Consider the following 27,876-nt stretch of genomic DNA (forward strand, 5'->3'; position numbering starts at 1 on the left):
TATCTTGTGCCCTGAGTACAGTAGTATAGTGTTTGATGTTTTTTAATCACGTTCATGTTTTTACTGTGTGTATTTTATATTGTCCATTGTCTCTACCTCCTGGAAATTGTTTTATGCTAATAAAGGTCTCAATCAATCAATCAATCATATTCCTTTTCTGAAAAACTTGTATTCTTCTATTGCCACTGTCCACCAAATGTTCTTACTGACTCTGATGCCAATATTTCTTTTTCATTCAGTAATACTGTGTGTCTTGCCCAAATTCTCCCTATCCTGCCAACTACGCCAATTTGTCCCATCCAAATATTCCAACTCCCTTCTAATGCCCACTTTTGGCTAATTAACACCATCCTTTTCCAAGAACAACAGCTGTGGTGTGCAAAGAAACACAGAACTCCTTATCAGTTGAGCAATTAACAAGAATTTATTGCTACAAACACATACACTCCTGCAAGTCCTCTTGTCCAGAGCCTTTCCCTACCCAAAAATCTACTTAACTCAGTGGGTAAAGGTCCAAAGCCTCCAGTCCAACTCTAATCCAATCTCCAAAGCACAGTCCAGTCTTCTGAAGCAGAGTCCCTCCTCTCCAGCAGTGTCCTCTCCAGCAGAGTATCTCCTCCAGCAGGGTCCTGGCGGTCAGCTTCAGGGTCCTCCAGCAGGGTCCTGGCAGTCCCCTTCTCCCATAGATATGGGTCAGGTTCCCTCTGGGTCAGATAGCATCTCTCTCTGGGTCAGGGTAGCTTTGCTCCTTCTAAAGCTGCCTTTTATCCTTGGGTGTCTCATAATCCAAAATGCAGCTCACCTGTGAGCTACCTTGTTAACCTCTTGTTAAGTCCAAATTAGGCTCAGGTGAGCTATCCCTTAGTCCATGTCCATTCAAAGTCCCATCAAGGACAAATGAAGCTCAGGTGTCCAACCAGGTCTCCACTGGCCTTGATTGATTACAGCTGTGGAGCCAGCCCTGCCCTTCCCAGAGCTGTCAAACAGCTGTCAAAACATGGAATTGCTGTCAACACCACATCATCCACCTGATGATCTTCTGATTTTCCATTATACTGTGTGAACTACGTAACTGAATAGTAATTGTATTGTGCAACTACAGAACTATATTCTCTAAGTAAAAGGCAGTTAATGCAGCCAATTTAAAAAAAAAAATCAATCCTCACAGACGCTTCAGGACACCACTACTTCAAATTAAGTCTTTATTTATAACTACTAAGGAAGCCAGGGAAATCTGGCCAAGCAGGAGCTGGACAAGGATTTGGGGTTCTAGATAGACAGAACAGTGAAAAAATGGAAAAAATTGTGTAAATTGTCTAAACTTGTGTGAACAAGAAGAGTGCTGCAACCAGAGAAGGCTGTAAAATGGCAAGAGGGTACAGCAGCGTAGATGAAAAAATTTAATACATTTTCAGTCTGCAGATGGTTAAATCCGTGGATGTGAGTCTGCTGATACAGTGAGCCCACTGTACACATTTTAAAGAAATAATATTTTTAAAAATCCTCTGGCACATACTTACTGCTTAACTTAAGGTCCTTATTATCCTGGATATTTGGATAACAAAGTATTTTAACTACTAGCAGCTTCCGTTTAAGTAAGACCCAGTGCTTCAGTAATGTATCGATGCTGAACTTGTTACTATCATTAACATGGTCTTTATCCACAGCTACATTGATCTCTAAATCTAGAGAACTATGCCATTCTATCCTGTAGTATGAATGGCTGAACTCACCATCTGTATGTGCCAGCAACAAGAACCTAGACTCCAGAATTAGATTTTGTGAATCTAAAAATATTCCTTGAGTACAAATTTGAAAGGGTTTACTAGTAATAAATATAGATTGAAGCTGAATATTTTATTCTGAGCAAGCCTCAGAGAGGTTTCATATACAAACACTGGTTATTATACATCATGGTGGTAAAGCCTCTGAGGCTGAACACAAATGCTGCTTTTTGCCAGAAGTTCCATTATGAGGATAATGTTTGGAAGAAGCACGTAAAACATCTGCAGCTTGGAATGGCAAGAAATATTTTTAGAGCCGCACAATATAATTACTTAGAATGAATACTTGTTGCATCATTCATTCTGAAAAATGAAAAAATTAACCTAACCATTTGATAGAATTATCTACTCAACAAAGCATACTGCATGAGAATAGGAAGAACTGTACAGTTTCACTATATAATTCTGGATAGAACCTGAAACTGCTTGAATTGTCCAATAAAGTTAATGGACTACTCCTGCTACGTGAGCATTTGGTATCTGTTGTTAGGCATGATGTAACTCTGAGAATAACTACACATTATAAGAAATAAGGGACTGGTACAGATGACAACCCTATGTAACATTCTCCTTCCATTTCAGCAGCCTATAGTATGCTTCATTACACCTGATGTCAATAAGCTGAGTGTTTTCTATATTTCACAGCATTGGTTGCCACTGGCAGGGATTTGAGAATATTAGTTATGTCAGGAGTAACAGCCCAATCCTACCTAAATCCCTGGGTGGTGATACAGTAACACTGGTGCAGGCTGCGCTGCATCCTGCTGGGAATTTTTGGCTTCTGGAGGTCTCCTCAAGATAAGGGAACATTTGTTCCTTTGCCCCAGCAAGGTCTAGCAGCTGTAATAAGTCAACTCAGAACTGTGCTAGCTCAATTGCTGGCACAAGTCCAAGTTGCTCCATGCAGGCAGTTCAGGCCCAGGAAGAGGCTCAGGATTCAGTGTGCACTGCTGAACCCACTCTCTGGGCCAGATCTGTGCACCCCAGCCCACCCCCTCCCAATTCCACCCTCCCTGCACCCTATTCAACCTCCTCATTGGCCTTCTGATATCATGAGACCAGGCAGCAGAGAACACAAAGGGCCAGCTTCACAGATTAGGTACCCAGAGAAAACCAAACACAATCAATATTTTTAATATATCCCAAAAACAAAGAGGACTTCATTGAAGACGAACTGTGTCAAAACAGGCCATGTTCTATAACTGGCCAACACAAACATACAAGATTGAATGCACAAACTCTAAATATTGGGGAAAAGCACACATAAAATGGAATGGGGTGTTAAGCTCATTGAAAAGGGGTACATTTGATATGCTTCAGTTACAATTTGGAATCTGTGGTCTTTTCTACTGTTTCAGCTTACCCACTGAGTTATAAAAAGAATCTGACTTTCAATGACAAGTTATTTTTTCAATGGGAAAAATCTAAGGGCCCAATCCTATCCAACTTTCCAGTGCTGATGCAGTTACAATGCAGCCCCAAGATAAGGGAATAAATGTTCCTCCATGATTCCCACCACTGCCACCATAGGATGCAGTATGGCTGTAGGCATAGCTGCATCAGCACTAGAAAGTTGATTAGGATTGGGCCCTAAAAGGCATAGAGGTCTTTCTTGGTAGTTCATGAAGATTGTGCAGAGACTAACAGATACACACAGCCAAGTACATTAATGCTGCAGCTATTGCACATGAGAACATGGATTGGTAACTAAAGAATTAATTCAGATATGCAATACAACCTAAAACAAAACTAAATTAATGCTCATGTGCCAGCTTTAAAAAAATATCTATCCAAATACATTATTTCTTCATTCTCTTTTCATTTATTTTAGTTCCACATTGCCAGTACAATTTTCGTGCCATTTTCGTGCCATTCCTTATGCTTATTAATTTGAAAGATTTACCAGAGCCCACATTCCTATGCACATTTCTGAGATTCTGAGTTATGTTGCATATTTGTCTGAACATTTCAAATAATTACAGGAAAGATTTTGAACAGAATAGCTACTCACAGTCTCTCCAGGGATCTCAGTCCAATGAAAGAGTTGTTCTTTAACCATAAGATCTTGTTATTACTTAGAATTCTGAAAGGGAGTAAAAGGAAGGATTTTTGTTAATAAAGCATGGTAGCAATTTGACCGATTAAAAACATGTAATTACAGTAAGTGACAGCTCGGCAAAACACTAATCACAGAATTCTATGCTCCATTTGCACTTCCCCTTAAAGCAGCAAATAAGATGATCATTTACAGTAATAAGCAATCAGCTCTTCAACACTCTTCTGTTTACTAAGCAAGCAGTCAAAAAATTCATTGTCCTGGGCTTTATGATGACATGCAATATCCCATTTAATACCTGCACTTAAGTAGAGCAATATAAGAATGCTCTGTGTATTCACAGACTGCATAGCAATAGAAACCATTGCCCATCTATAGAATTTACATATAGTGATCTATATAATGATTGCACCCCGCCTCCGCAAAACCAGAAGTGGAGCGCAATTGCTCCGCTTTCACTTTCTGAAGGCTGGGGAGCTTTGGGGAGGGAGCTCTGAGGAGGGTCACGCAGGACTCCCCGCATCCCCAGGAGGCTGCAGCAGGGACTGGTAAGTGCATGCCAGTTCCAGCATCCCCATTAGTGCAGAATCCAGGGCCCTCAGGCTGGGGCGTCACAATGCCCTAGTTTGAGAAGCTCTGGTTTAAGTAGTCACATAACTTTCTTTCCACATGTACAGTTTCCCACACAGGCAGGGATGCAAACAACCCACTTGTAATGGAAATGTGCAAGATCCCTCTAGGACAGGGGTGTCAAACATAAGGCCCAGGGGCCAGATGTGGCCTGCGGAAGCTTTTTATCTGGCCCTCAGGCTCTCATCTGCTAAGCAGTGCTGAGGTGTTACTGCTGTAAGGGTACCCACATGAAAATTGGGCTTTCCCATATCTTGAAATACAATCAAGATTTGCATATTTTCTCTTCTGTAATTTGCAGCTAATGAGGTCCTAAGTGAGAAAAAGTGCTTATTTTGGTTATGACCTGTTTAATGACATCATTTCCTGTCTAATGACATCACTTCCAGCCCTCAGCAGGCATCATAAATGCTATCATTTGTCATCATTAATAGTTGGTTTGAAACAAGTTTGACACCCCCTGCTCTAGGAGATAGGGTATGGTGTCAACAGTGGATGCTTGCTCTGGCAGGCAAGCATGGGTTAACACCAGGATCTTAGATAGCAGGGAGTGTGCTGCACACCTGCAGCCACTTGGAGGAAAGAAGACCCTCATGGTTAAGAGAAGCACCTGCAGGAAAGAAAAGGGTATGGGTAGTAAAAGAAGGAAAGCTTGGAGGAAAAAGAGAGAACAAAATTGATGGATTAATGAACTGAGGAACTAATGGACTGGCTGATGGACTACTGAACCTGTTGATTGACCAATGGACTAACTGAGTAACAGACAGATGGGTGAACAGACTTCAGAGGATTGCTGGAACAGGGACTGCTGGAAACACTGAAGACTGATGTGTGGCTGCCATGCCCAAGACCTGGCAAGAGAGGGGATGAAGGAGGACCTCTGCAAGTTGAACAGGCAAGCTATCCTGGTGGTGGGTTACTACTAGTTTACTACCACATTTGAAGGGAATAGTCTTAGAATAACCTTCTCAATGAACACAGACAGAAAATGGAGGTTATAACTAAGGCCACTGAAAAAAATGCAAGTGTTGGAATATAGGATATTATACTTCACTGATACATTTACAACATGGTCTAAGCAACCATATTCTTGATTTTTCCTTCATAATATGACAAGCGCATTGGCATAAGAAGGGGAAGGAAAGAAAACAAACAAAAATAAATGATACCCATATCCAGACATGCAGATTATCTGGCCACCAGATAGAATTTTTCAATTAACGCAAAGCCAAGCTACATGACAGATATCTGAACAGAGGTCAAAACTCTTCAAATTAAAGTGAATCTCTTAACTTTAGTACATTTTTTTTCTTACAAAAGCAGCTGAAAGATCCTTTTTTAAAAGCAGTGCGGCACTGATAGCACCATTAATTTCTTTAACCATGTAATGGGGTCACCTGCTTCTATCTTACTGATTTTGCTTGTGAATAAGAGACAAAAAAAAATCTGGGAGCATCATAGAAAAATATAAATACAGAGAAACGTTACAACGTAGCTGCTCATTAGAATCTGTTTTAATGTATCAATATGAAGACTATGATAATGAGGTTTCAGGTATTAAAAAACTAAGCATATTTTAAACACCACTACAACATTGAACTTTGTAAATAAAATAATGCAGGACACTGAACACTAATGTCATTATATATTCCTATAACATTTAAATTACAATTAGAATGTATCGCATTACTAAAGAAAAACAAATTTAATCCATTTTTTCAGGCAAAAACATAATAGCTTTGTGTCATGCCTGAAAGTCAACAGACCAGAGATACTTTGAAACAATGAGAAAGCAAATTCCAGAGACTCAGGTACTCGATTAAAAGAATCATGAACTGCAAGCCCCAACCCCAAATATTCAAAAATAAAGAATGGGGCCACAAATGTCTCTTAACAATTTTCTGCATTGCTCTTATTCATGGTAAAGGCAGAGTCTGCAGATGCTAGATGAGGCATCTTCAGTCCCAATATACAAATCAACACTAGTGGCATCACAGACAAGTTTCATACTACACTTGCATATGCTCAAGTCCAAACTTCTCCAAGAAAAGGTCCATTCTGCGTAGCAGGTGTAGCTGTGCATCCAATACAAACACTGGGAAGCAGACCCAGTGTGGTCTAAGAAAAACCAGACAACGCCGGGGCGAGGGGCTGTATTTGTAGATCCTGTATCTGTGGATTAACTTATCTGTGGATCAGGTCTGCAAGCCCCCTGCACCCCCTCCTGAGGTGAGAAGAGCAATGCTCCCCTTACCTCCAGAGGGTCCTCTGAGCCCAGCAGAGGTTGTGTACATCTGTCTGCAGCCTGGGCTGGGCTCAACCTGAGCCTTAGAGTAGAAAAAAACCCAGGAGAGACATTTTTTAATGCCTTATAAGGCATTAGGAAGCCCAGGAAGCCACTGAGATTGGGGGGGGGGGTATTCCATGGTATTCACAGTTTCAGTTAACCAGAAAGGAACACTCACAGATACCGGGTCACACCTATACACATTTTCCTGCACCGGTAAGACTCCACATCAGAAGTGTTTTCAGAATGATAATCATAGGGGTTTTTGGAACTTGTAGAACAACTTCTAGTTTAAAGCTGGAATCTTAAGATGAGCCCTACTGAGGCAGACCAAGGGCCCATCTAGTCTAGCTTCCTGTATCTCACAGTGGTCTACCAGATGCCTCAGTGAGCATTCAAGATGACAAGATACCTTTATCCTTTTGCCACCCCCTTGCATCCAGCTTTCAGCAGTAGGCTACCTCTAAAACCAAGAGGCTGCATATGGTCAACCAATCTTATAACACACTGACGTGAGAGTAAGACCCACTGAAGACTGTGGGAGTTACTTTCAAATACACACACGTTCAGGATTACACTATTAGTTAAGTATGAACACAGCCACCAACATTATCAGACACGTTTGTCATAGTAGTGGCTTGACCAATGGACCTTTCCTGGAACAGGGCAAACCTTATAATGTACTAATGATGATATGGCCAACTTCATACCTTCAAAGAGAGGTCTGGTTGCAACTTAAATGCAACTGTATGAAGGTAGTTCTATGTGAAGTACAGATTCCCAGGTGATTCCGACAATTTCAAAACACACTAAAGCAACCACTCTTTGTATGGTTGAAATTGCAGGATCTGCCCAGGTAGCAACTTCTCACAAATGCAATAGGGAACTGCTGTGCATGCATTGGTAAGCACACAAGGACACATAGATTTGTTCCAGTGGAAACCACCGTTTGCTAGGAAGAAAGGAAGATACACACATCAACCAACTGGATTAAATGGGCCACATTTTTATTGAAGAAACATGGCATAGAATAGACCAGAGGTGTAGATTTCTCTAAAAGATGCCTTGGGAGACTGGTATGCATGGCCAGCTGCAGTGTCCCTCATGTATCACTAAGCATGAGATATACCTGATGTTACCAGGTGTGCTTTTAAACGCATGTTAACATGTGTACATATGAGAAAAATATATTGTGCAGTGGCCTGTACACAACTCTGTGGCTTGGAGGGGAATAAAGAGGGCAAAAGGTGCAAAAAGAGCTTTTATTGTGGGGATAATTAACAATAGTAGGGAAAGGGAAATCAAAATAAAGCAATGCTATATTTCCTAGCTACTACTCACTCACAGCCAAGTGCCTGCACAGTCTGATTGACAATTTGGGCAACCATTTCAATAGTCTTCCCCCTCACCTTAACTTATACAGTGAAATGTCAGTAAAGAAAGGATATAAGCTATTGTTCTTACTGGTAGAAACGAACCCTATTTTGCTAAATAAAAGTCCAATCCTGAGCTGCCCAATGCCTGAGGCTGCTGCAGCACCAAAATGGCTACTGCAGCATCCAATGGCTCTTCAGGGGAAGAGGACATTCACCCCCTTCCCCTGGGTAAGGGAAGTAGCCCTGCAATGGGGCTACTCGATTCTGTGGCAGCTCTTCAGCCAGCACAGAATCAAGGAGTTCCAGTTGCATGGCTCAACACAGGCCTCAGGATTCAGTGGAGCTGAACTCTGTGAGTCCCACCCCCCTCCCTCCCCCCACCACAACTCTTTGTGCCGTCCCTCACCTCTCTCCACCCTGGAATGCCTCTCCCCGCCTCCCCCACAGCCCCACTCACCTCTCTGCACCCAGCATTCCAGGCAAGTGCCAGGCAGTTAAACACAGGGTCAGTACTGGAGCTGGGCCTGCAGTGAGGCTCACAAATGCACCTTATGGTACTTTTGTGACAGTGTGCACTGTTGGTAAGCCAGCATGCCAAACTCTGGATTGGGCCCTAAGTCACCCCAGCCTCTCTGGCTTTTATTAGGCTCCAAAATACAGTTGCTGAGATCACATCTCCTCTGAACTGGCTTCTTATACATCAGTAACAAAACAAAAACAGTCAGGATGGCTCTCTGATTTATCTGAACTGAATTATCAATTACTACGTTAAGAAATGTGTTTAAGCAAGATACGCACTGATAATCAGGAATTTTGGAAAATGGAATTGATTAATGGAATTCCACTATATTAGGCTGGAGGCTAATAAATCATCAAATACACTAACGTAAGTAATAAATTCTAACAGGAACAGAGGACATTCAAAGATGACATCCTCTATACAAGAGGCTATTTAAAACTACATACATATTTTAAATTATTTATCTCAGGGGACAGGGAAGATGAGGAACATTTATGATACAGTGCTCTAGTGCAAAAAATAAAGATTTTAATCTTTTAAAAGAGATCTCTTCGAAGTAACACACCAACATGACATGTGTAATTTATTTGAACAGTCGCAACGTTACAATGGTTTGTCAACAATAGACAATATTTACTATAAGAAATGGTTGGAAACATGGTCATTTTGAATATTTGTAACATGTTTTATAATATTATCAAAGCCGTTTACATGGCAAAGGAATAAAATGGTTCCTTGACCCCAGAGAAGCTCAGAATCAACAAAAAAGGCCCCAGCGATTGCTGCTGGGAAGGCCACTACATTGGATGAACAAAGAAAGTGCTATCCTCCCACTAAATGTGAGAGAGCCACCATTTAAAAGGTGCCCCTCTGTCTAGTTAACAGGGGCAAACACACCAACATACGTATTTCATTTTGATATATAGGACCACCCTCATTATCTGTGGGGGTTCCACTCCAGGACCCTCCACGAATAAGGAAATATGCAGATAATAAAATCTGCAGGTTTGGGGGCCCTGTAATCCTCTGGAAGCAAGGGGAGCTGTGCTCCCCTTGCCTTTGGAGGGTGTTCTGAGGGCCAGGGAGGCCACACACAAACTCCCTGGCCCTCAGAATGCCTTCTAAGGCCTCTGGGAAGCCTTAGAAGGTCAATTCCAATTTTTCAGAAAACCAGAAGTGACATTTTAAAGCTTTAAAAGACCTTTTAAGACCTTAAAAGACCTCCTGTTCAGAGACCAGAGGATACTGGAATCCGTGGGTCTCGAATCTGCAGATAATGTCAGCCCACCTGTGTACATATTCTGAACACAGTCCCCATTTCAAAGAGACAGAAATATAGCAGAGCCATAAATACCAACCTCCTTTATCACAGAAGAGCAAATATGAAGAATAGGAAGAAGAGAAATATTAATGGGAGTAGATGGAAACAAAAGCTCTGCTGGTTGTTCAGAATGAATAGTAGAAGTGTGATTATCTTGGGGCTCACATTAGTCTTCCATCACATTGATACAGTTTTATTTATGAGATTTATACACTCTTTCACATCCAAAGGACCAGCAGGGTGGCTTATAGCAGACACTAAAATATAAAACCAGTATAAGCAAACTAAAATCAACATATAAAAATAATATAGAACACTCTAGCTTGGATAGTTGAATCTCCAAACATAAGATACCAACGTTAAAAAAAACAACACTAAAGTACAGGTGTGTTTTGCCAAATTCCCTTTCCAGACTTGGTCTAGAGCAATGGTTCTCACACATTTATCACCGGGACCCATTTTTTAGAATGAGAACCTGTCAGGACCCACCAGAAGTGATGTCATGACTGCAAGCGACATCATCAAGCGGGAAAATTTTTAACAATCCTAGGCTGCAATCCTACCCACACTTACCCAGGAGTAAGTCATATTTACTATCTTTGTTTACTATATTTACTATCTTAGCAGGGGGAGAGTAACTGGCCCACCTCACCCCAGCACTGTCTGTTCTAGTGGCAGTCTGCTGGTATTCATTTGCATCTTTTTAGATTGTGAGCCCTTTTGGGACAGGGAGCCATTTAGTTATTTGATTTTTCTCTGTAAACCGTTTTGTGAACTTTTAGTTGAAAAGCGGTATATAAATACTGTTAATGTTAATGTTAATAATCTTTGTTAAAAGAATATATATAGTAGCTTGTTCAAAGTACAGATCAGTAAAATTTCCCAATGCAGTCACATACCAGGGTAACATCAAGTCTATTATATTAAAAATAAAATATTGAAATGAATGGGAACCCACCTGAAATTGGCTTGCAACCCACCTAGTGGGTCCAGGCTTGCAGTTTGAAAAACACTGGTCTAGAGAAATTATGCCCACTTTAAGAAAAATAGTTCCCCTCTTCACTCAAAATAGCCCTAATCCTGAGAAAGCACACTGGACCCCTTCACTAGGGTAGCTTGCCGGTTCAAACTGCAGAGTTCTTCCTTCTTGCACTCTCCCACGAACAGCTTCTCTGGCCGCCTCAGCAACACCTTGATTTCCAGCAGCTCTTGGGTGTGGCAGCCGCACACCGGTCTCCCGCAGTCTCTGTACCAGCAGTCTCCGTTCATTCAGTCCATCAGTCAGTTCATTTAGTCAGTATGTCTTCTTTCCTCCAAGCGTCTTCATTCCTTCCCCGCTCTGTCTCTCCAACCTTCTTCCTTGGGTACCCACCAACTCTCCTTCTTCCAGGTGCTGCTTTTATAATTGAAGACCTTGTTGCCTCTAGTGGCTGCAGCGGTGCAGCACACTCACTGCTCAAAGACTAAACCGCTTACTTCCCTGCTAGAGCAAGGGGCCACTGCTGACACCACAACCTATCTCCTCGAGGGATCTTGCGCATTTCCATTACAAGGTATACCCTGGTAACCATGGATCCAGCATCTGCAGTTTCAGTTATGTGAGGTTCCAAGGATACCGGGGAACCACTTTAAAGACATCAGGAAAGTAAACGAAAATGCCAAAAATGGCTTTGCCTGCCACTGCACAGCGAAACTGCTGGGTTTGAGGGCTCCAGGCAATCTTCTGAGCTGCTTGTAGCCTCTTCCTGGTCACATCCAGGTTCCTCCCTTTGCCAAAGCTTGCCCCAGAATGCATCGCGACCTTGACCAAAATCCTGTCCACATCTTCAGGTTTTACAAGCAGAAAGGAAACCCAAATGGTATAATAGACGAGTGCCAAAGGGATATCATTAGATACTCCTAATGTGGTGTCCAAGTCATGCAGATCTGATTGACTTTATCTGCAGAGTGCTTCACAAACTCATCGCAGCAAGCCACCTCTCTTTATTCATCCCCAGTTACTGGAGGGGACAGACAGAGAAGGCCATGGACTACATCAGAGCTCTCCAGACTGGCCCGTGGGCCAAATTCAGCACCCTAGCTGATCCCTCCCCTGCATGAACAGCAGCACCTACTATTCTATGCAGGAGTTTGCTGGTCACAGCATTGATCGCCTCCAAACTGCACTTCAGCCAGCCACTTCCAGGCTCTGTTGCCCCAACAGCCATTGTGCCCTTATTTCTGGACAGATGCAGCAAGCCAGGGTGCACTTTGGGGAGAATCTGCATTGCAACCAGGATGCTCCCCGGCAGAATGGTAAGCACTGTTCGAGCCGGGGAAGCCTTTCCCAGCACACATTGGTCTCCACCTTGGAGACTGCTGGACTGCACAAAATATTTCAGCTGGACAATTATGCGCAGATGTGATAGTGGCAAAGATCTTGTTTCCAACACTTAAGCAACAGAACCAACAAAAAGCATATTCTTTCTATGGGACACAGTCATTCCTGTGATGGCACAATTTTGCAATTTATTACACATAATCTTGGGATACCAAATGTTGGGTAGTCTCTGCACATGCAGATCAGCCCTGCTATATCAGCTACTGCCATTAGTATCATACAAAGCTTTAATAAGGATAACAAAATGTTTAGAAATTAAAACATTGCAAAATTAAAATGTGTAATGGAAATACATATCTGAGTGCTCCTTGGTTATCTTCATAAATGTAACAGAAGACCGACATTATCATCATCACTATTGATAGCTCATCATTTATGTGTTTTTGAGCTCATGGTAACAGCTTTATGGAAACTAGACTTTATTTACAGTGTTTTGAAATCACAGATTCCAGAATAATGCACATCTGTGTAATTTATTTGCTGTACAGTACAGTATTAGTACCACATTGTTTGGCTAGGCTTTTATTGTATTACATCCTCGATTCAATATAAAACATTTTTGGAAATTATTGTCTTCATCTCCCAAGCCTTGAGGTTAAAGCACTGCATACAGTATTTTCTTTGGAGGAACTTATTATTCCTAAAACACCCTGTGGGTTGCTTTCTCCAAACATTTATCTGAAGTGGTCATGAAGCTATTAAATTACATTACAGAAAGAGATCAGAGTTAACACACACACACACACACACACACACACACACACACACACACACACACACACACACACACACACACACACACACTGGAATTGTCAGTGAGGATGGTCCATCAATTACCTAAAATGAAACAAGAGGCAATATTTGGATCCAACCCATCATAACCTGTAAAGTCAGAACAACACTCTCCATTCAAAGAGTTAAAGTTAAGCAAAACACTTTTTATAAGTTTAACGTCCATGCTTTATGCGTACCCTGTTACTAAAGGCCTCCAGGTGCATGTACATAAAATATTCATAATGACAATTAACACAAAAATATGATAGAGGATTAACACCATAAGATGTTAAAAACACAGTGGTTCATCTTCTGTACATCAGCCCATCAAGAAAACAAGTTCGCATTGTTTCTGCAAAATCAACAAATTCAAACCCAAAATAGGCTGGGCAGGTAAGACGTTCCAGATACTGAACTGCAACTCAGACAATTAACAGTGATATTTTGGCCACCAAACAGAACTGCAGGGATGCTGCTTGTGTGAAGAAGCTTGATATATAGGCTTTGGGTTTAAAATTCCTTCAGGGTTTATGAAAACCTCAAAGTATCTAATAACATGAAATCACAAAGTACAGATGTCCTGCCATATCCATGAGGGATCTGTTCCAGCCCTCCTCCCCCCACAGATGCAGAAACCATGGATACAGGGGAACCTTAGCCAGTCCCCTTCCCCCGTGCCCATTAATGTTGTTCAGAGCAGTGGTTTTTAAACTTTTAGCACCTGGACCCACTTTTTAGAACGAAAATCTGTCGGGACCCACAAGAAGTGAAGTCATGACCAGAAGTGACATCATCAAGCAGGAACATTTTTAACAATTCTAGGTTGCAATCCTACCCACACTTACCCAGGAGTAAGTCCCATTGACCATCATTGTTAAAAGCATATACACAATAACTTGTTAAAAGTACAGAACTGTAATATTTCCCCAAATGCAGTCACATACCCTGCTAGCATCAAGTCTATTAAAAATCAAATATTGAAACGAATGGAGACCCACCTGGAATTGGCTCGCAACCCACCTACTAGGTTCCAACCTATAGTTTGAGAAACACTGGTTTAGAGGTTTATCACTGGGAAATGTTTCTTTCTTTCACAGGTTGCTATAAGCATGTAACAAGTGCAGGCAGGCCGCAGGCAGCTTTGCAGTGAAAAAGTCACCAGAACTGCTTGACACCTGACACGAGGGACACTTCACAGCTTATTTTGCAGAGCAGTTTTGTTTCAAGAAGCCGTTTCACTTCTCTTTGCAGTCTGACACAGACATTGTACGGACAACACCTTCCCCCCCCTTCTCCCAAAACCCAGGGTAATTTCATCCATGAGGCGACTGAAGCAAGTTTAGGGGTACCTGAAGGGATACCTTCTTTCAGCTAGCTAACTCCTTTTGCCTCTCCTCCTCCTCCAAGTCCCTGGATTCAAAGGGGAAGAGGGTTATAAAGTGAAAGAGGGACTGAGAGGAGAAGAGAGCAGTGAAGTTACAGCCTGTCAGCCTCCTCTTTCACTTTGTTCCCGTCTTCTTTTTTGAATCAAGGACCGGGGCGGGGGCGGGGGGGAAGTTGTAAAGGTGGTAACTAGTCTAGATCAAGTTTAGAAAGGGAATTTGACAAAACACACCTGTACTTTAGTTTTTTGGTTTTTTTTAGGGGGGGGGGGGTAGGGTTGCAGTATAGCATTGTTAAAAAATTTCCTGCTTGATAATGTCAGTTCCAGACATGACATCACTTCCGATGGGTCCTGCCAGATTCTCATTCTAAAAAGTGGGTCCCGGTGCTAAATGTGTGAGAACCACTGAGCTAGAGGTTGAAAATGGTGTTATTTACTTTACTCATAAGTAGGCATGCTGTGTTCAGTAAGACGTAGGCTGTAATTCTATCTTACTCACCGGAAATGAACACCTCTAGTGGTAGCTAATACACTGTCAAATAAGTAGGGTGGCACTTGGGACACCAACTCAGGAGCTTTTGCCTTGCCCTGCCCAAACCAAAAAACTCAGCAATACTAATTTGCTACCTTAATTACACAACTGTTCAGATGGAAGAGGTGTTTTTTTTTTCCTTTCCCATATTCAGCATTTAAACTCCTTCCATCAAACTCCACACCAATGGAACAAGCCCAAAACACAACCCTACAAGAATCAAAGTAGCGCTGATGCAAGTCTTTCATAAAAGCAATACAACTGTTCACTCTAAAACATTTTTGAAGTTCTAGCAAAGTACTTTGAACCACAGATCCAACTTAAGTCAAACATACCATTTCCGTTTGTTTTCTCAAAGATGATTTGAATGACACGAATATTCTCATTTCAAACGGTTGGGTTTATAGATCAGACATGACAGGAAAACACTGCCCAGAACCTCAAAACTGCAATCAAGTGTAGCCATGAAATCCAACACCTGGGAAATCTATTGCATTGGCATATAGCTATGGAAACAGCTCTGATAGTATAAACAGTAGGTAAGGAGAGTTGCAGCTAGACAGCATTCAAGCTGTAAAATCATATTCCACTAGATTAAACAATATCACAGCTCTTTAAAATAATACATGGCATCCCTTATTAAGTCTATACATTTATTTATTCAGCTTTCTGGCTCAATGCATCCCAAAGGCTTGGGAAGGGTAAACATTTTAAACACAGATTCAGTTTAATAGAGATAAAGCATAATTGTGCCATCTGGATCTGTATTTAAAATGAAATTGGGCAGGGCACCAAATCTCCACTGATGGAGAAGTCACACAGGTTTCTCTCGCGTATTCCTTCCATTATTGCACTTTCTCCAATCACTACCACAAAAACCAAGGAAGAGACTACTCATCCCTTACTTACCTGAATTACTTCCAAAAACAACAATATTGCTCTGGCATTCCATCCAGTAGCCTATCCTAAAAGACAACTCAGATTTAGGGGAGAGGGAGTGAAGAAAGTGGAATAGAAATGGGGGAGTTGACAAGTTGACCAGGCCAAATCAACCAGCCAAACGAGGAACATCCAGGGACTAAATTAGGCCAAAATGTTTCAGGCAGTTAATTTATAGTTAGCTCTACAAACTGAAAGACATTGCAAATAATGTCTTGCAAAGTCTTCTTTGGTCTTGACAAGTCTCCAGATGAAAGGAGTTTGATGGTACCAGGGCAGCAACTGGACATACCTCTCTTTGGTGAACACTTAGTGCTCAATCCTGTGCTCGGTGGCATGGCTCCGTGCCACCGAGCACTGTCACAAATGTGCCGTAAGGCACATTTGCCAGCCTCACCACTGGGCTCCCACTAGTGCTGGGCCGGTGCTGGGCTAGCACAGGGCGGTCGCCCAGCCTCCGTGGCTTGGCGGTCTCCCGGACCACCAAGCAGTGGCACAGCAAGCAGGGGCAGGGGCAGGGAGGAGGCGTGCTGGGGAGGGGGGAGGCTGGCGGGAGGAGGGCAGAGGAAGTGTGACGCGGGGAGGGGGCCAACTGGAGGCGTGCCAGGGGAGGGACAGGAGGCAGGACCGTGGAGCTCTGCTCCGCAGGATCCAAGGCGCTCGTGTAGGGCTGTGTGCCCTACACGAGTGCCTTTACCTTACCACCGACCGTTTGGTCAGCGATAAAGTGAGTAGCCCCATTGCGGGACTGCTTACCTTACTTGGGGGAAGGGAATGAAAGTCCCCTTCTCCCAAGGCACCTCCCACAGTAACCCAGGAGGCACAGGATTGGGCTGCCCATGTAGAGAGGATTAGGAGCACTTAATAATGAATTATTTAAGTTAATACAAGCCACATTAGGAGGTTCATGTGAAGATATGTGTAAGATAATTCTATCCATATAGTGTCATTTGATTTTGACTTCTGTTTTGTATTTAGTATTCATTTTGCTTCACCTAGAATGAATGCATGGAGATTCACGGGGAAAAAAAGATTGCTGAAACAGATAATGGACTAATACTCAGTTTAATGAATGATTTTGAAATCAAAGGAGCATTAATTTAAAGTCACAAATGAATGCAAACAGAATACTTTTCAAGTTATCATTTTTTAATAACCCAATTCATCCAAATATTTGCTTGCAGTTATATGGCATTCTGCTCTAATCACTTGTGCTTATAATCACTGTATAGGATATTTCGTATCCCGATTAAGTAATTCTCATTAAATCAACATATTGGTGGAAGCAATAGAGTTCAGAAAGTAGATAGGAGGAATAATTAGGTGACACAAGGATGCCAATGGAAGCTCCCATCCCATGGGTAGGTAGCAGGTACAGGAGGGGCAATCTGGACTGGGGCCATGGCGGGGACAAAGAGTAAAAGCCCATCTTCCCCTCCGCTAGTTCCCAATCCCCTTGTGGCACCTCAGCTGGGCACAGGCCTCCACCTTCTCCATGCTTCTCTTGCTCTTGCCCTGGCCCTGCCGATACTTCAAGGTAGCCCAACATACCATATAATCTGGCACCAATGGTGTTGGGTTATCAGAATTATCTATCAGATTATCAGTTCCTGCCTCTCAGTTATATTTGTGAAAAGTCTGGAACTGCAGGATATAGGACCTCTGGGTTCTATTTCTAGCTTTACTCATTTTGACCAGATCACTGCCTGTTACAGTGCTTTGGTTTACCCATTTGTCAAATGGATGCAGCAGCACATAAATCATATGGGAGTAAGATACTTCAGGCAGATACTTTAAAACGGCTCTGAGAGTTTCCAAGAGAAAAAGGTGCTATAGTTTAAGTGGATATATTCTTTGAATGCACATAACCTACAGGCACAAAAAGACTAGTTGGATGCTTTTTTGTTACCTCAAAAAGTATCTGGAAGCCAACACACTTTTTTAAAAGGCCAAACAACCAAGTAATTTTCTTGGCTATTTGTGTGCAAGTGGGTTTATTGGATGGAGACACAGAAACAAAAATAAGCGTTCTTTGAAGACAGATTGTATAAGCAAGATTTTTTTATTCTCTATTGCTTTTCCATTAAAAGTTTTCACAGTTGTGTGTGAAGTCAGGGTAATTTTCTGTTGCAAAGGTTGTCAAAAGAAGTACAAGGTGGAAAAGTAGCAACTGGGCTAAAGGTAGAACATCTACAATGGTAGAAGTATTGAGCAACCGTTAAAATCTGTGCTAAAATTCTAAGCAGAATAATGGCCCAATCCTATCCTTGAGATATGCCAGTCTATCTCCATGTACACAGGGGGGGAACAAAAGCTCTGTCAGTGTAGAAGCCTTTTTACCCACAGACACGCCACAGACACCAGTGCAGCATCAGAAAAATGCAGCTCACACATCATTCAGGCACCAGTGCAACTCTGTTGGCAGAGGCCATAACAGGGATGGGAGCAAGATGTAGCAGAGACAAGGAAAGGATGGGGATGCGGAAGACTTGACATACATCCTAATACCTCTTCAGACAATAGACACTCTCCTGATTCCAGAAAAAAATGCTAAACCAATAACAGAGCTAGCATAGGAAGGAGTAGCTCCATAAGGGGCAATAAGGGAGAGAAAAACAGCAAAAAATTGCACATGCTGCCACCCCCTGCCCTGCTCACTTTTCTATGATGGAGCATAACATACAGACTGCATTTGGCAGTCAATCACATCACATTTATCCCAGTACTAAAGCCCCTGCCAGGGTGACTGTAGCTCAGATTACACAGGCCAACACACATTTTGCTTCCTTCAACGTTACACCAATTCCTGGGTATATTTGGGGTGCTGATTCTAAAAATGGCATCCATTTTGCCCTATCATGTCTAGTTTTGTAGACATGGCATAGCCTCTTTAGTGAATGGTTTAAGCAGCTTCCTCATAAGGAAGCCTACACCATGAAGCTGCTTGAACCATTCACTAATGAGGCTATACTATAGCGAAGGGGCATCCTGGGGATCACATCACTCAGGGGGCTGCAGGGGCTTGGCTGTACTTATCAGAGCCTCCTGCAGCCTCCTAGGAGTGTGGGGAGCCCTGCATGACAGTCTGGAGGCTGCAGGAGGCTCTGTTAAGTACAGCCAAGCCCCTGCAGCTCCCTGAGCAACAAGATCCTGGGGATCCTGCCTTCCCCTGCCCCCACTGCCTCCTCCTGCCCCCACGAGAACTTAAAACAGTTTTCAAACTCCCTGAGAGTTTGAAAACTGTTGCCCTACATCAAGCACCTTTTGGTTTCCTGCCACATGTCCTTGCTGTCAGCTAAACTACATAAAACTATCTTTTCTGTAGCTGAGGTCATTGTTCAATATTTGATGTTCCTTTCATTTCAGTCTTACCTGAAATCTTAGAACTCATGCTCCAAAAAAGAGCATTCAAGCCATTTGTTGAAATAATAAAGGGCACCTAATACTTGATCCCACGTTCATCACACAGATACGTTCACATCTCATCTTGGGAATGTTTCCGTCATGCGTTCCCTTGGATTCTTTCACATTAGCAAATGCACACTCCATCATGTTGCTTTTCATTTGTTCCATGATGGCAAAGTATACAGAGCATTAACTTACCACCTAGCTTTCTACCTGATGCCTCCCGAAACATTTACATGTACAGTGACTGTGGTTGACTGAATTGCTTTAAAAATAAAGTCTGGCAGAAATATCCTCAAGGAATTCCAATGCCTTTGCAGGAAATCAATGTCCTAGAGCTGCAATAAACAGTAAATGAAGTTTGGTTAATCTAAGTGTATCCTTGTTCCTGCAGATGTAATAGGTTTTGCAACTCTTCTACTACAACGTTGTTAGCCTGCCTTGTTTTCTGGAGGACAATCAAATCTTTGTATAAAATCTAACAAACTAGCAGCTATTTGCTAACATCAATGTTAGTGGGGAATTTAGCAGTGTTTAGTCTATGAAAGCTTATACTGAAATACACTTGTTAATCTTTAAGCTGCCTCAGGACTCTGTTGTTTTTGCTTTTGCTCTGGAAGTAACTGTGCTGTTCCTCTTGTCGCTGGAAGTAAACGGATAGACTTATTTTACGCTACAGAAAGTCAATGTTAAGTTTTGCTTCAAAAGTACTTGATAATGAATATGTCTCAATTGTACCTTCTCATAACACAAGCGTACCACCAGGTACACCAGTGCAATAAGGGCTCCACCGTTGCTGCAGCCCCTCCAGTGACAGTTGCATGGCCACTGGTGCAGCAGCTAGAAAGCCAGGCACAGCGAGCACTGCAGCACAGACAGCCACTGGTAGAGTTCTTCCAGCTGAGACGTGGTGGCAGGATGGGAAAAGCATAGCTTTGAGGAGTCCTGTGTGGTAACCAGGGAAGAAAGGTCAGTCTTCCCCTCTTACCCATCTCATTGGCCTTTTCCCCAGGATGGCACATAGGATGCAGCAAATGTGCAGTCACCAGATAGGATTGGGCAATCTGTTGGTGCAAAAATAATCTAGGTGGGTTAAACTTTAAAAGTATTCTATCCAAGGGAAAATGTTTTGAGGAAGACTGTTATTTCCTCCTTACCTGAACAGTAATTGCTCGGGGTGTTTTTGTTTGGGGGTGTGTGTGTGTGTGATATTTTTCCCAAAATTTCTTGATTAAAATAACAAATAGTTGTGTTATGTGTTTTTATCCAGAACTTTATCATAGGAAACATACACAGGGGACCATAACCACAGACACGCTACGTAAGTCCTTGCATTACCATCCTCCTCAGTGGCACCTCACAGCGGCAAAAGCATATCTTCTGTCTGTACATATTCTACCACAGTCTTGCCCAACATTCTAATGTAATAACTAGAATGTGAACCACTTTTTAGGAAGATATTCAGCCACATACATACAGAGGTGAATATAAAAGAAAGAAAAAAGGTGGACTTTTTGGATATCCAGTAAACTAGGATAACCAAATGCATGACAGTGCTCTTGTACCGGTAAGTTCTGTGGAAGGGAAGAAAAAAAATCAACAGGTCAGCATAACTTTTCCTACACAATGCGTAGGTTCTGCTTTCCTTTGCAACTACTCACTGTTCCCTCTTCCAACACTCTCCCCCTTCCCCATGAGGTTACTGGAAGCAGAAGAGAAACAGAAAAGGCTTTGGCTAGGCAAGGTTTCAGAAGCTGACTTCCTCCTCTGCTCCTGCAGAAGAAATAGGAAGAAGAAAGGAGGGGGAGCGGAAACAGAGTTTTCAAATAATGTTTCTAGTAAGCCATACATAGGGAGCCACTTTCGTTGGCTACTGCCTCCTCAGAGAGGCCTAACAACAAATCTAGTTGCTGACCAGGGATCTTAGCCACCCACCAGCTACTAATTTGTTCCATACAAGGAAATTTGTTTAGGCAAGTATGTTTTTAATGCCTCTTGCAAACTTTAATACTGAAAAGTAAAAACAAAATTACGGATTCTCATCTCTTTTTATTTAGTTAGATTGTTGCCTGGAGTGAGCTTTAAGAGTATGCCTGTCAAGCTTATTAGAGAATGTACAGTGCATATGCTGTTATATTTCCTGAGGCTTCTAGCTAAATTTTATTACTTGCACTAAACCAAAGTACAGTCTTTGTAAACACACGATAAATAACAAGTTCTCTCATTATTGTTTAAGGTGGACGGGAAATATCTGAATGGTAAAAAACCTCACAAGACACAGGGAGAGTGGATTTACTTCCAAATGATTTAAGAGTTAAGCTAATATTAAATTACCATTTCATTTTTGAAGCAAATATGCTGAAGAAGAAGAAAAATACACCAAGCAAATAAACACTTCAGTTTCTATTCATATAGGACTGACTCTGTAGTATTTGCTCAGTTCCCAGGAGAGATTCATCAAGAGCTTCTAATAATTCCATAAACTCGAAATAAAAGAGAAGGGGTTTCTTTCCATAATGCTTTGGAATGTTAAGTCCATAAACCAGCTGAAGGATTTTATATGCTTAGAGTGTTTTTATACCCTTTCAATAACAAAATATATTTAAAATGGCTAAAGGCTATACTATGAAGCATCTGGACACGTTTCCAAGAGCTGTAACAATGCACCTGTATCTTAAAATACCTTTAACTTTTCAAGCCTTGAAACTCTTTTATACACCAATTAATATATTTTTAAGCGATACGATCACATTTTCATGAAGGAAGAAGAGTTGAACTCAAAATAGGTCTTTTAGAATCTAGCAATCCAGTTTCCTTAGAGAATATTTAAAAACCTGAGGGGGGCGGGGCCTGAGGTGGCTGAGTAGCCGTGTTTTTCCGAGCTCCTGGAAAGCTCTTGGAAACCACACTATTTCTTCCCAAAAAGATAGTTTATTGTATTAGCTAATAGCCATCACAATAAGATAAAACATGTAAATCCAAAAATACATCAAAGATACAAACAATAATAAAATGATAAAATTAGGTCAAAATCAAGCACAAAAGGCACCTACACCTTTTGTGTACACCTACACCTACACCTCAAGCACAAAAGGCACCTAGATTCCTATATTAAGGAATCTCCTTTACAATCTACCGCTATTTCCCCCAGGTAGTTGGCACGAATAGTTCTGGCAGCTTTGGCAAACAGCGCCACGCTATAGGTGACCGATGGGTCATAATCGGAAAGTAACCAATACAATTTCGTAAGTGTGTTCTCCCCTTGAAGGGTAGCCAAAATAGGCTCCAAAAATCTTATCCTAGGATTTTGATAAAGCTGACAATGAAGCAGGTAATGTACAATATCTTCAATCTGTCCTGCTCCGCAAATACAAAGCCTCAAATACCTGGGAATGGACATATATCTGCCATCTAGAACTGCAGTTGGCATGGTTTGAAAACACAGTTCAGTGAACGCCTTTCTCAAGGAGGCAAAGGTTAGTGAATATAAATATTGCACTCTTGAGTGACTTGGTTTCAAGAAACAGTACAACTGGGAGAAATTTGAAGATCTTACTATATCTAAATCCTGATCATTATCCAGTTTAAACATCCATTCCCTTAGCATTTGTTTTATTTCAAAAAAGACAAAAATGTCAGTAGAAAGGGCTTTAGATTTTATGAGCATTTGCACCTGAGTGGCCCAGCCTCCTCTTCTCTATTTCTTCCCAGAATCGCGGGTCTGATGAGATCCGAGGATCAGTGGCCAGGAGAGGCCTCGATCCTACAGATGGTGTACGGTTTCAGAGAAGAAGGGTCCAGCCAGGGACTGTTTTTTCTCCAAGGGAACCCAGGCATCGATGTCGGTGATGGTGAGGATTCAATGTTGAAATTAAGCCGAAGGCTCCAAGCAGGGAAGGAAGCTGAAAGAAGCAAGTGAGTGTTGTTCCGTTGTGTGTGTCTGGCATTAATTGACTAATTGACTGCCTGATTAAGCTTTTGCTCGAGAGAAGGAGAAGGAGGGGCAGGCTTTCCCCCTCCTGGGAGAAGAGGAAGGAGGAGAAGGCTTTTTCTGTGTATTTGTTTGTTGATGTGAGAAGAAACTTTGGAGGAGATCTGCAGAGCTTGTTATGGAAATATGAGTGCATAACTCTAACTTTATAAATCTAAAATTTGTTGGATTACAAATTAACCGTCTTGGAATGCAATTATTGTTGTGGAGTGTTCAGTTTTGTTTTCCTGTGGTGAGCTTGTGGAGTGCCTGTGGAGAGCGACTGGAGACCTGCATTTTTTTTGTTTTACAAAAGTGGTTGTTTACATTCTTTTGATTATCTCCTGGAAAGGAATGCGGTTGACATAGAAACAAATATAAAATAACAGAAATAAGAACATCAGGGACATCTAGTGGACTAAAAAAGATACTACAATGACAAGAACAGGACTTGACAAGTGAAGTAAGAAGAAAGAAGATATAAGAAGGAAGAAAAAGGATGAGAGGAAAAGGAGCGAAAGTTAGGAGCTCTTCTGCCCCAGAGTCCAGCTTGGGAAAACTAACACAAGAGGAACCAGACAATACAAAACAATATAGAGAAATTAGTGGTGATGGGACAGCAACAAACAAATCAATATCTGCAGGTTCAAGCTAGTTTCGATGTGTTAACTACACAACTAAGTGATCTTAGTGTGGAACTTAAAGATGTTATATCTGAATCACATGAGAAAAAACAAAGGATTATGGAAAAAGTATTGGAAATGGGAAAGCAACAAGCAAATCAATATTTACAAATCCAAATTAGCCTGGAAATCTTAATTCAACAGACAAATGAGTCTAATACGCAACAGGAGAGGATCAACAAAAGAGCAAAGAAATGGAAGATAAATCCAAAACACTGGAGACAGGACAAAACAAACAATTGGAAGAGACAATGTTATTGGAGATAGCTTGGAAGATAAAGACTCAAAAGTCACCAGACCACAAAGGAGAAGAAATACTTTGACTAATTGGTGCAGATTGGATTGATCAAGTGAAGGAAGAAGAAATATTTCAACCAACTGACATAGATTGGAATGATCAAGTGAAGGAGATGACTCATCAAGATGTTGATTTAGTAGGAAGGTCGAGTACATTAAACCATCTTAAATCTGTTAAGAGGAATTCATGTTAAATTTATTAGAAAAAAAAGATGGAAAGTTAAAGTCTAGAGGAGAGAAGAGATTTGGCATATTGGATATTTAGGTTGGAGACAAGGGAATAGATAAAAAGAAAGACAGTAATGTGTTAATTTTGTATGTTAGAAAATTAAAGTTTATTAGATGTCAATGAGAATTGATATAAGTTTTATAGGTGATATGTAATATGTATAAAAATTTTAGTTAGCTTGATATTAATAGATGTTAGAATTTTAGAGGATAATTTTAATGAATTAGAATTAATTTTAGGTGATATTGTTTTGGATGTTTACATATATGTTTATGTATTTAGTCATGAGGATATATTAATTTTGGATGTCATAGATAGAGAAATGATATGTAATTGTTAGGATACTAAAAGTTGTTAGAATTTAATATGTTAGATATTGTATTATGGTATTAATTCTTGTGAGGATTTTATATGCTAGATATTGGAAAGACATGAAGATCCCAATGAAAGATGAATTAATAGAGAAAATAATGAATGTGGTGGAAATGGACAGATTTCTAGAGAGCTTGGATCAACAGTGAAACTGATATAGATTGAGTAATGAAAATTATTTTATGCTTGGTTGAAAATAAAGTTGTAGAAGTATAAGAGGGTATTTAGATGAATATTATATATATTATTGTATATATATACAATATATACAATATAATGTATTGTATGTATATGTATATGTATGTAACGTAATATACAATATAATGTACTGGCAACCTTCAGTCTCGAAAGACTATGGTATCGCGCTCTGAAAGGTGGTTCTGGCACAGCGTCTAGTGTGGCTGAAAAGGCCAATCCGGGAGTGACAATCCCTTCCACACCGGGAGCAAGTGCAGTCTGTCCCTGGTCTGTCTCCCTGGCTATGGGCCTTCCTTCTTTGCCTCTTTGCCTCAGACTGCTGGCCAAGTGTCTCTTCAAACTGGGAAAGGCCATGCTGCACAGCCTGCCTCCAAGCGGACTGCTCAGAGGCCAGGGTTTCCCACCTGTTGAGGTCCATCCCTAAGGCCTTCAGATCCCTCTTGCAGATGTCCTTGTATCGCAGCTGTGGTCTACCTGTAGGGCGCTTTCCTTGCACGAGTTCTCCATAGAGGAGATCCTTTGGGATCCGGCCATCATCCATTCTCACGACATGACCGAGCCAACGCAGGCGTCTCTGTTTCAGCAGTGCATACATGCTAGGGATTCCAGCACGTTCCAGGACTGTGTTGTTAGGAACTTTGTCCTGCCAGATGATGCCGAGAATGCACTGGAGGCAGCGCATGTGGAAAGTGTTCAGTTTCCTCTCCTGTTGTGAGCGGAGAGTCCATGACTCGCTGCAGTACAGAAGTGTACTCAGGACGCAAGCTCTGTAGACCTGGATCTTGATATGTTCTGTCAGCTTCTTGTTGGACCAGACTCTCTTTGTGAGTCTGGAAAACGTGGTAGCTGCTTTACCGATGCGTTTGTTTAGCTCAGTATCGAGAGAAAGAGTATCGGAGATCGTTGAGCCAAGGTACATAAAGTCATGGACAACCTCCAGTTCATGCGCAGAGATTGTAATGCAGGGAGGTGAGTCCACATCCTGAACCATGACCTGTGTTTTCTTTAGGCTGATCGTCAGTCCAAAATCTTGGCAGGCCTTGCTAAAACGATCCATGAGCTGCTGGAGATCTCTGGCAGAGTGGGTAGTGACAGCTGCATCGTCGGCAAAGAGGAAGTCACGAAGACATTTCAGCTGGACTTTGGACTTTGCTCTCAGTCTGGAGAGGTTGAAGAGCTTTCCATCTGATCTGGTCCGGAGATAGATGCCTTCTGTTGCAGTTCCAAAGGCCTGCTTCAGCAGGACAGCGAAGAAAATCCCAAACAAGGTTGGTGCAAGAACACAGCCCTGCTTCACGCCGCTTCGGATGTCAAAGGGGTCTGATGTGGAGCCATCGAAGACAACAGTGCCCTTCATGTCCTTGTGGAAGGATCTGATGATGCTGAGCAGCCTGGATGGACATCCGATCTTGGGGAGAATCTTGAAGAGGCCGTCCCTGCTGACCAGGTCGAAAGCCTTCGTGAGATCTATGAAGGCTATAATATATATAGCCTTCATATATATATGAAGGATATATATATATACGATATATATATTATAATATATATATATACGATAATATATATATGATATATATATATGAAGGCTATATATATATATATATATATATATATGAATGATAGATAAATGATAAATGATATTAAGAGGCTAACATAGAAGAGGAACTGGAATAGGAAATATGTAATGATTTATTAGTTATAGTGATGTATGATATCTTGCGCCCTCTAATATTGTGTTTATGTATTGTATTATGTGTTATGTGTGTTTTTTATTTTTGTTTTTGGAAAAATTAAAAAAAAATTAATAAAAAAAAAAATATTTAAAAACCTCATTACAGGAAACAACAGTTCCTGACTTAGAGGAACTGGATGGAAAGAAAAAGTAAAACAACAAAATGTACAGCCAACCGGAACTGGCTGAAAAACAAAAATAAACAGTATACATAGTCCTGCACATAGCCAACATTTAAATAGCAATAGTAGTTTAGAAATAAATCCAGAAACATTGTGTGCAGCCACACATGCAACTTGGAGCTCAGTTGAACCAGAAGTCAGCGATGACGTAATGACATGACCAATGAATGCTGGGAAGATGTGGTCGTACCACTGTGCAGCCACAGAAGAGCTCCACACAGTTGTCTTTTTTAGGGGGAGTTCTGACTGCAACCTGGGTACTTAAGCTTGAGATTGTGAAATCTGGTACCAGTAAAATGTTGTACCAGGGCTCAACATCAGAATTAGCACCAGTCAACAGCACTACTGAACTGGCATTTATCACTTACCACCATTTACATGTAAGTACAGGTTGAATCTTGGTATCCATGAGGGTTTTGTTCCCAGAGCTCACATGGATGGCAAAAAATGACGTTAAAGCAAATCTATTTATAAAACAATATCCCTTTGCCCAGCGATTTAAAACAGACTTGCTTACCTTTGTAATCAATCAGTCTCTCTTCAGGAGCTTCAAAAGGCTTCTTTCACCAGGAGCCACAGTGTAGGTAAAGAATGGAGGAGGTGATAATCACTTCCACTTAGCATTCTTTCACGTGCTCAGGGGGAAGGGAGGGGTCGCTTGCCTCAAAAAGAAGCTGTTCTAAGCACCTGGAGAGAGAATGATTGATAGATTGTCTGCCGGCAGCCCTCTCCCACATTAATGAGGCTATTATTAAACTTTTTTTCCTTTAGTTGAAAGGGCCCTTTTTAATCACGTTGAGATAAAACCACTGGTGAAAAATCCAT

General features: G+C 41.5%; 1 protein-coding gene across 1 annotated transcript in view; it reads right to left on the reverse strand.

Moving 5' to 3' along the window:
• Positions 1–27,876, reverse strand: part of ADGRA1 (adhesion G protein-coupled receptor A1) — a 391,892-nt gene that overhangs the window by 337,493 nt on the left and 26,523 nt on the right. The window contains exon 2 of the mRNA XM_066621619.1: positions 3,796–3,867. Coding sequence (XP_066477716.1) covers positions 3,796–3,867 — 72 coding nt within the window. The remainder of the gene's footprint in view (positions 1–3,795; positions 3,868–27,876) is intronic.

This window comes from Tiliqua scincoides, chromosome 3 (assembly GCF_035046505.1).
Source record: "Tiliqua scincoides isolate rTilSci1 chromosome 3, rTilSci1.hap2, whole genome shotgun sequence".
NCBI lineage: Eukaryota > Metazoa > Chordata > Lepidosauria > Squamata > Scincidae > Tiliqua > Tiliqua scincoides.